This window comes from Rana temporaria, chromosome 1, assembly GCF_905171775.1.
Source record: "Rana temporaria chromosome 1, aRanTem1.1, whole genome shotgun sequence".
NCBI lineage: Eukaryota > Metazoa > Chordata > Amphibia > Anura > Ranidae > Rana > Rana temporaria.
This window is the reverse complement of record NC_053489.1, coordinates 14,907,221-14,917,608: the sequence shown is the minus strand read 5'-3', so window position 1 is coordinate 14,917,608 and position 10,388 is coordinate 14,907,221. Positions and strand designations below refer to the sequence as shown.

The window sequence follows — 10,388 nt, the reverse complement described above, 5'->3', positions numbered from 1 at the left end:
TTGGGATGGATTCCAGCGGATAGATTTGATAGCATGTCATCAAATATTTATCCGCTGGAAATCCATCCCAGGGGATAAATATCAGCGGAAACAGATCCGCTGGAGTGTACACACCATAGGATCTATCCGCTGAAACCCATTCGCTGGGATTTTTCAGCGGATGGATTCTATCGCTTGTATGGGGCCTAAGAACCACTTCCTATGTAAGGCTGGCATAGATCGAAACCAGATGTTGTAAACCAGATGTTGTATTCATGGTTCGTTATAGCCACTCATTTTGGGAGTGTTTACTCTTCGGCGCAAAATCTAACAAAGAAGGTTTTTTGATATATAAACATTGGGCCTCATCCACAACGAGCGGGTGTAACTTAAATATTCGGATTTAAGTTACACCGCCGCAAAATCTCTACCTAAGTGCCTGATCCACAAAGCACTTACCTAGAAATTTTGAGCGGTGTAACTTAAATCCGTCCGGCGCAAGGCGTTCCTAATTTAATGGGACGAGTCCCATTTAAATTAGGCGCGCTCCCGCGCCGGACGTACTGCGCATGCTCCCGACGTCATTTTCCCGACGTGCTTTGTGCGGTTTTACGTTGCGCCGGGTTTTGAGAATCGCGACGGGCGTAAAAAAAAAAAACGAGTTGCGGCGAAAAATACAGCCCATACAGACCCCCCTACATTACAGAGATGTGACCTGTGGCCCGCGGGCCGCCGTGGGATGCCCGGTATGCCCTTTGGCCAGTCTGGGCCTGGTAGCACCTATTATGTATAGCCTTATGAGATATGATGGACCTTTAAAAATAATAATATTAATATCTTATTTCAGGTTCTGGTATCTCGGTGCTCCGATCCCTGTTTACCTGGCAGCAGAAAAAAGTTTGGATCTTCAATTCATAAATGCTGTAATGAGTGTGCTTCGTGTCCAGAAGGAGAGATCTCCAGCATTTCTGGTAGAGTTTGTATTTGTTAGTAAAGTTATTGTTGGACTGGGCAGAGGGTATCACTGTGGGTAAAGTGTTTGTCAACGGATAGGACATATGAAGTACATCTCTGTAATGTGTACACATTTCCCCAAGTTTTATCATGTTAAAGACCCTGCAAGTACCGAAGTATACCTGTTGATCCTTCCAGAAATGCACTCAGCTCATAATTCCTGTTGTAAGCTGACACACACATGAGCTTTTGTACTGAAATCACAAGAAATGGTGTCAGCCCTGCCCAGCTCTATGTTATTACTACTATATACATATTGGGCCAGATTCAGGTAGAGCGGCGTATGTTTGAGTGGGCATAGCGCAGCTCATATGCGCTACGCCGATGTAAAATAGAGAGGCAAGGCCAGTATTCACAAAGCACTTGCTCCCTAAGTTACGGCGGCGTAGCGTAAATGGGCCGGTGTGGGTGTGTTGTATTAAAATGAATCGTGACCCCATGTAAATGAAGCACCGAACAAACGGCGCAGAATCACGTTGAATTTATGCCCTAAGATACGACGGCTCAATGGCAAGGACGTGAATGTAACCTACGCCCAGCCCCATTCACGTACGACTTACGTAAACGACGTAAAATCCGACGGCAGTCCCGACGTCCAGACCCTAACAGACATAGACCAGCTATTTGGTGGTTTATCTTTACGCCGGACGTACGCCTTACGTAAACGGCGTATACTCATGCGACGGGCGCAAGTACGTTTGTGAATCGGTGTATCTTGGTCATTTGCATATTCGACGCGTAAATCATTGGAAGCGCCCCTTGCGGCCAGCGTAAATATGCGCCCAAGATACAACGCTGTAGGAGACTTAGGTCGGTCGGATGGAGCCAGATTTCAGGCGTATCTTATTACAAGAATAAGGCGCATAGATACGACGGCGTATCCATGGACTTACGCGGCGTATCAGTAGATACATCGGCGTAAGTCTTTGTGAATCTGGCCCATTATATTTAAAGTTGACCTCTCATAGCCCTACAATTCTACATGAATTAGTTCCTAAAATGTACAGCAACAGAATATTTTTTTTGTTCCCCTAAAGTCCACATTTATCATAAACAAGCCATCCTTGAGCTCCAGTCAGTGACTTTGCTTAGATTAAGATTCTGTCATCAGTCTGCCTCTCCCCAAATGATCAAAATGCAATATTGTAACTTTGTAACTTGAGCGCTTAATGCCATCCTCTATAACAGGGGTCTCCAAACTTTATGAACAAAGGGCCAGTGTATTGTCCTTCAGACTTTAGGTGGACTGTATTGTGGCCATTGGGGGTAGAAAATGTCCAGACGACAGTGTCATTGGGAGGAATTATGTCCCTACATTTGGAGTCATTGGGCTCCATTGTTAGTGTTATTGGGGAAGAAATGTACCCCATCATTGGTTTCAATGGGAGGAATTGTGCCCCACCATTGGTGTCATTGGGAGGAATTTTGTCCCACCATTGGTGTCATCGGGAGGAATTGTGTCCCACCATTGGTGTCATTGGAAGGAATTGTGTCCCACCATTGGTGTCATTGGGAGGAATTGTGTCCCACCATTGGTGTCATTGGGAGGAATTGTGTCCCACCATTGGTGTCATTGGGAGGAATTTTGTCCCACCATTGGTGTCATTGGGATGAATTGTGTCCCACCATTGGTGTCATTGGGAGGAATTGTGTCCCACCATTGGTGTCATTGGGAGGAATTGTGTCCCACCAATGGTGTCATTGAAAGGAATGGTGTCCCACCAATGGTGTCATTGAAAGGAATGGTGTCCCACCATTGGTGTCATTGGGAGGAATTGTGTCCCACCATTGGTGTCATTGGGAGGAATTGTGTCCCACCATTGGTGTCATTGGGAGGAATTGTGTCCCACCATTGGTGTCATCGGGAGGAATTGTTCCCCTTCAGTGATGACAGTGAGGGGAATTTTGGCATGTATTAACCACTTAAGGAACGCAGCACGACGATATACGTTGACAGAATGGCACGGGTGGACACATGGACGTATATATACGTCCCTGCCTTCCCCCAGGTGCCAGCGGCAGTCCGTTTCGCTTCAGGAGCGATCCGGGATGAGGGGGCGGCCATTGGTTTCTGGCCACCCCCTCACGATCGCTCCTGGCGAATGAACAGCTTCCATTGCCTGTGTAATGTAAACACAGGCAGAGGAAGTGATGTCACGCTCCACGAGGCGGTCTTTTTGACCGGAGCTCATGGAGAGAAAACTTTTACAAGTAAGTTGCACCAACACTACACTAACACCAGTACACACAGGCACACAATCCACCCCCCAATCACCCCCAGATCACCCCCCAGATCACCCCCTGCACCCCCAGTCACAATGTCATTACAGTGATAATTTATTTACTGTTCACTGCATTTAGTGTCATTTGTGACTGTAAAAAGTGTTAGGGCAGTTAGCCTCAGGCCAGTTAGTTATTTAGGTTCCCCCGGCAGTTTTTTTATATATAGTCAGGTACCCTCATATATTACCTAATAAAGGTTTTAACCTCCTGATTGCCCCCTAGTTAACCCTTTCACCAGTGATCACCGTATAAGTGTTACAGGTGACACTGGTTGGTTAGTTTGCTTTTTATAGCATCAGGGCACCCGCCGTATATAACCCAATAAAGGTTTAACCCCCTGATCGCCGGGCGGGTGATATCAATAAAATTTTAGCATCAGTCAGGGTCTGCGTCGCCCCAGGCAGCATCAGGTTAGTGCCAGTAACGCTTACACCCACACGCAAAACATACACCCCCCTTAGAGGTATAGTATCTGAACAGATCAATATCTGATCTGATCAGATCTATACTAGCGTACCCAGCAGTTTAGGGTTCCCAAAAACGCATTGTTAGTGGGATAAGCCCAGATACCTGCTAGTTTTTGCGCTTTGCCCCTTCGCCTAGCCCAGCCCAGCCCACCCAAGTGCAATATCGATCGATCACTGTCACTTACAAAACACAACACACATAACTGTAGCATTTCCAGAGACAGGCCTGATCCCTGCGATCGCGTACACACAACCATTTTTTATGGTCTAGAAAAAACAATGTTTTTTTCAACCCGATTATTGATAAGCCTACCTTGCCTACACACGATCGTGTGTAGGCACTGGTGTGGGAAAAAAAACAAGCTCCCCTGACCCTGTCCTGCTGCCATATTGACACAGATACTCATTGATGGCCCTCTGCTGCTTGTGCAGCCGCTGCAGCATGGCCAACGTAAAGTTCCACCTGGTGGGCTTGTCACAGATTAGGCGGTTCTTGGGCAGGTTGTATTCCTTTTGGAGGTCTGCCAGCCGAGCACTGGCATTGTATGACCATCAGAAATGCACACAGAGTTTCCTGGCATGCTTCAGGAAATCCTGTAAGCCTGGGTACCTGCCCAAGAACCACCACCACCACCAAGTTAAGGACATGAGCAAAACAGGGCACATGGGTCAGTTGTCCCTGTCGCAGGGCAGAGAGGAGGTTGGTGCAATTGTCACAAACCACCATTCCTGGCTTAAGCTGGCATGGGGTCAACCACCTCTGAGCCTGCCCCTGCAGAGCTGACAGAACCTCTGCCCCAGTGTGGCTCCTGTCCCCCAAGCACACCAGCTCAAGCACCGCATGGCATCTCTTTGCCTGTGTAAATGCGGAGCACCGCTGGTTCTGAGGAAACATCAGCACAGTAAGAGGCCACAGAGGAAGAAGAAGAGGAGGGGGTGGAGGAGAGAGGTGTGTAACAACCAGTAGTAGCATTTTGGAGGTGTGGTGGCAGAACAACCTCCAACACTACTGTACCTTGTCCTGCGTCCTTCCCAGCTGCCAGCAGAGTCACCCAATGACCCGTGAAAGATAGGCAACATTCCTGTCCATGCCTGCTGGAACATGAGTCAGCGGTAATATGCACCTTACCACTGACCGCCCTGTCCAGCGAGTCATGGACATTGCCTTCCACATGCCGGTAGGGAGACGGAATTGCCTTCTGTGAGAAAAAGTGGCGTTTGGGAACTTGCCACTGAGGTACCGCACATTCCACAAACTCACGGAAGGGGGCAGAATCTACCAACTGAAAAGACAGCAGTTGAAGTGCTAGCAATTTAGCTAAGCTAGCATTCAACCGCTGGGCATGTGGATGGCTGTTTTTTTGCAAGCTGTGATTGGCCAAGCACGCGGGTCATAGTGCATGCTTGGCCAATCATCAGCCAGCAATGCACTATGAGTGAATTATGGGCCGTGACACGCCACTCGAATTTGGCGCGAACGGCCCATAACATTCGTTATTCGACAAACGGACAAACATACGACGTTCTTGTCGAACATGGGTTCGACTCGAACACGAAGCTCATCACCCAAAGCTATTCTGGCTCAGAATACATCCCTGTAGAAGACAGTGGCTCCATGTCAGATAGCTCTGTCGACGAAGTTGTGGTCCCTGCTAAGGGCAGGCGTACCCGACCCGATTTTGCTGTTGTTGAGCAGCAAGAACTGCAGGACCCTCGTATGGAGCAGATAGTCAGTACTAGCACCGCTATTCCTTCTGGTGAACTGGCAAGCACCAGCGGCCTAGTACACCCTGGTAGTTCATCCAGCACTGCAGTATCACGTGGTGACGTGGTGAGTCCCATAAGTGCAGTTCAAGCTGGTGAGGTGGCAAGCACAAGTAGTGTCCTGCTGCCACCAATAAGTAGACAAAGACAGGCCCGTCATGCCCATAGTGCCCTTCCTGCAGAATTTGCCTATCCTGATAGGGGTCCCCACCACTTCTGCAGAACCTGTACTTCCCCTATTCACTGGCCAACCTGGTATTCAGGTGGAAACAGCTTATTTTACGCCACTTGGTTTTTATTCGCTGTTTTTCACTGAAGATCTCTATAGATCTATTGTGGACCAGAGTAATTTATACGCTGGTAATTTCATTGCCGCTAATCCCCAGTCCGCCAGAGAATGGAAACCACTTACGGTTTCCGAATTTAAGACCTTTCTGGGCCTTTGCCTCAACATGGGCTTACATCAATTTCCGAAGTTGCGGACGTATTGATCCACATGTCCACATGACAATATACAAAACGATACGAGGCGATCTTGCGGTTCATGCACTTCAACGACAATGAACTTTGTTGTCCACGTGGAGACCCTGAATACGACCAGCTCAACAAAATTTGGCACCTCATAAACCCCTTCAACGAACGTTTTGCAGCCTTGTGTACTACCCATCAAGTTGTCTGCGTTGATGAGTCCCTAATTAAATTTTCTGTCCGCTTGTCTTTCAAACAGTACCTTCCCAGCAAGCGTGCCAGATACGGGGTCAAGCTCTATAAGTTCTGTGACAGTGCAACAGGCTATACATGGAGCTTTATTGTTTATGAGGGAAAAGATAATCAGGTAGAGCCGGAGGACTGCCCAGCTTACATAGGGAGCGCTGGCAAGATTGTGTGGAACTTGGTGTCACCCTTATTCGGAAAAGGGTACCACTTGTATGTGGACAATTATTACACGAGCGTGCCACTTTATAGTCACTTGTTTGATCATCAGATTGGAGCATGTGGCACCATGCGACCTAATCGCCGGGGCTTTCTTACTGATAGGGGCAAGCTTACTGAGGAGAAAAGGGAAGTGAGAAATTCAGACAAAGAAAAAAAAACATTTAGAAGGAAAATTGAACTGATGGAAATCTTATTGCTAGCTGTGAGACAACACAAGACAACTGATTTCCTCACAAGCTCTGATCCCGATGCTCATTGTGTTTGTATTGTTCTTCCTGCAGACAGTGAAAATTGCATGAAATGTCCTGATGAAGAATGGCCAAATGAGAAGAAGGATCGGTGTGTTCCAAGAGTGGTGGAATTTCTCTCCTACACGGATGATCCCATTGTTGGAGTATTTTCAGCTGTCTCCATCCTCTCTTGTCTTCTGACTGGTTTAATTTTGAGGATATTTATACAGTACCAGGACACCCCCATTGTTAAAGCCAATAACCGAGACTTGAGCTATCTTCTCTTGGTCTCCATCATGCTGAACTTCCTCTGTGTCTTCTTGTTCCTCGGCCATCCAGTAGATGTGACCTGCATGCTCCGTGTCACCTCTTTTGGTGTCATCTTCTCAGTTGCCGTCTCTTCTCTACTTGCCAAAAGTATCATGGTGTGTATTGCTTTCAAAGCCACCAAACCTGGGAGTCCCTGGAGGAAATGGATGGGAACCAAACTGCCCAATTCTATCATTTTTGTCTTCTCATTGGTTCAAGTCATAATCTGTGTCACTTGGTTGTCTATTTCTCCCCCCTTCCAGGATCGGGACACTCACTCTTATCAGGGGAAGATCATCATTCAGTGTAATGAGGGTTCAGTTATCGGCTTCTACTCTGTCCTGGGATATATGGGGCTTCTGGCAGCTGTGAGCTTCATTATCGCTTTTTTAGCCAGGACATTACCGGACAGTTTTAATGAGGCCAAGTACATCACCTTTAGCATGCTGGGGTTCTGCAGTGTCTGGATTGCCATGATCCCGGCCTATCTGAGCACCAGAGGGAAATACATGGTGGCTGTGGAGGTTTTTGCTATAATGGCATCAAGTTCTGGACTTCTTGGCTGTATATTTTTCCCAAAATGTTACATAATTCTCTTCAGACCTGACCTAAATACAAAGACAGTTATCCATTAATATGTATGGAGACACACTGGGTTACCAGTAGTTATAGCATTATCTCTATTACTGTTAATATTTGTATTATACTGGTGTATTGAGAATGAACACTGTTGAAGCAGAGCTCCAGGCTCCTTCATAAAAAAAATAAAAAATAAAGGTTCCAGCTACAAATAATGTATCTGCTGACATTTAATATTAGGACACCAATCTGTCCTGGAATCCAGCAGTGTCTTCACCCCAGCCAATTTCTCAATTGGCTCTCAGGTGCTGCCATCGCCATGGGATCATAGGCATCATGTTAATATCTACAAACATGCATAGAGTAAACATAAACAAGCACACACCGTATTCAATTAACCAGAAAATAACTTTATTTAAATGATCCATCTTAAACATTGACACATAATCATTAAACTGTTGGATAATATTGGCCACGGCCTTGTTCATTGGTTTTCAAAATTATAATATATCAAATTCTCTTTGCATATAACCGAATAAATCATCTCATCAATCACCAACAATTTCAACCCAGCCACTCAGACTCGAGCTGATACTGACATTTTTAACCATTTAAATTAAAACCTCCCCTTCAAATAAACTGAAGGGAGCTACCACATGAACAGGCCGCGACAAAAAAAAGGGGGGGGGGGTAGGGCGGGGAGTTCACCTGCAAATATTTTGTATGTGAGTGGCCCAGACCCAGGCCCAAATGGGCCTTAAATAGGCCGGTACCAGGTTCTGGAAAAATCTCCCAGAACCACCTGATTACTCTGACCAATCCCTGTGAGCCCAGAACCCTCTCCAGAACTTTCTCACACACCTGACCCAAACTATCAATCCTGCCACCTTACCTGCAAATTACCTTTCTGCTATCCTCAAATAACCCTGCTGAACTAACAAAACCCCAGCACCTGCAGCTTTGAATCTAATCTAACTTAGCAATATACCTAATCTAAACCTAGTCCCATGCCATGATCCCATGAGGAAAGGGGAGCCTAAAACGGCTATCCCTTTCAAATCCCATGGGATCATAGGCATCATGTTAATATCTACAAACATGCATAGAGAAAACATAAACAAGCACACACCGTATTCAATTAACCAGAAAATAACTTTATTTAAATGATCCATCTTAAACATTGACACGTAATCATTAAACTGTTGGATAATATTGGCCACGGCCTTGTTCATTGGTTTTCAAAATTATAATATATCAAATTCTCTTTGCATATAACCGAATAAATCATCTCATCAATCACCAACAATTTCAACCCAGCCACTCAGACTCGAGCTGATACTGACATTTTTAACCATTTAAATTAAAACCTCCCAACCGACAGGAGGGCAACCTACCGCCCTCCTGTCCACACAACCCCAGACCGTGGCCCTCTCTATGCATGTTTGCATATCTGAATTAAAAATATCCAAACCCACTTCCGATAGATGTACACCATCATCTCTATACAACCCTTGCAAACCCCCCTCTAATTCCACGTGACGGAAAGATATGCCTAACTCTGGATTGATAAATTTTTCCAAAGCTCTATTTACTCTCTTACGAACTTTGTCAAGTGGTTTGAGGACTGCTTTCTGAAAAAACCAAGACAGTGTTAGGTGAAACCAGTTTCAAAAATTTTAACGTATCCTTCATCTCCACAATCAGCTCAAATGTCTTCTTCTTGCCGATATCATTTCCACCAACATGTAAAATCATAATATCTGGTGTATCATAAGAGGCGTACAGCCTCCCTAATTCAAAAATTAAATCATCCCATAACATACCCCTTCGTCCAAACCATCAGGCCCCGTACTCACGACCAAACATGTCTGCTGAAACTGGTCCGCGGACCAGTTTCAGCGGACATGTTCGTTCGTGTGTAGGCAGTAACGGACAGGATTCCAGCAAACAATCGTCGGCCAGACCGTTTTCCAACGAACAACTGTTTCCTGGTCTTGCTTTAAAACAGTCTGCTGGAATCGTGTCCGTCAGACATGTTCGGTCGTCTGTACACAAAAGCAGCGTACAAAAACCCTGCGCATGCTCAGTCCAAATGAGGAGACGGGAGCGCTCGTTCAGGTAAAACTTGCGTTTGTTTGGGATATGGCACATTCGTCATTAGAAACCTTTTATTCTAGCAAGAGAACAATGTCTTAAAAAGGCGCACTAAACCACATTTTATTGCCTCGTTTTATTAATTCTTCTCTTGCTAGAATAACCCCGTTCTCTTGCTGATGCAATTTCAATAGACTTGTCCCATACTGAAATGTCACATTTCTTGCTTGTGATGTAATCCTTTAATAATGTTTTCTATGCCAGACGTGTGTTTTGGTTGGTGGTCCTCCATAATTTATAGTAGTAATTTTTGTAAAGGAATGTGCATATTTTTTTTATTTTTTGTTGTTTCTAGTTCTGTCACCATTTGTTTTTTTTTTTTGTAACATGTTTTTTTTTTTTTTTTTGTGTTTCATTTGAGAATATTAAACCATGTTGGCACACCAAATGCCCCCCCCCCCCAAGGAGTGTGTCCTTTGTAAATTACCCATTGTATATTTATTAAAGGTTTGCTGCCTAATAATCCCCACAGTATAACAAACAATAGACATGTTTTAAAATGAAAGCCAAAAGCCTTTTATTCAGGCAAATGTCATCACAAAAAATAAACAGAACGGCAGCACTAGAATAGATAGCAAACTATATGCAAACTTGCATTTCCAACATGGTGAAGGATAAACTTCCAAGCCTCAGGAGCCAAACACAAAAATATGAAGCAGCAGCACAGAAACAA

General features: G+C 45.3%; 1 protein-coding gene across 1 annotated transcript; it reads left to right on the top strand.

Annotated features, from left to right (window-relative positions):
• The first annotated feature begins 6,624 nt into the window (after positions 1–6,624).
• On the top strand, positions 6,625–7,702 carry LOC120910640 (vomeronasal type-2 receptor 26-like). The gene has a single exon (XM_040322513.1). The coding sequence runs from the start codon at positions 6,625–6,627 to the stop codon at positions 7,615–7,617; it is 993 nt and encodes a 330-aa protein (XP_040178447.1). The 3' UTR covers positions 7,618–7,702.
• The last annotated feature ends 2,686 nt before the right edge of the window (positions 7,703–10,388 follow it).

What these genes read in the sequence shown, in the direction of transcription:
- LOC120910640 (XM_040322513.1), top strand. Translation starts at nt 6,625, where the DNA reads ATGGAAATCTTATTGCTAGCTGTGAGACAACACAAGACAACTGATTTC.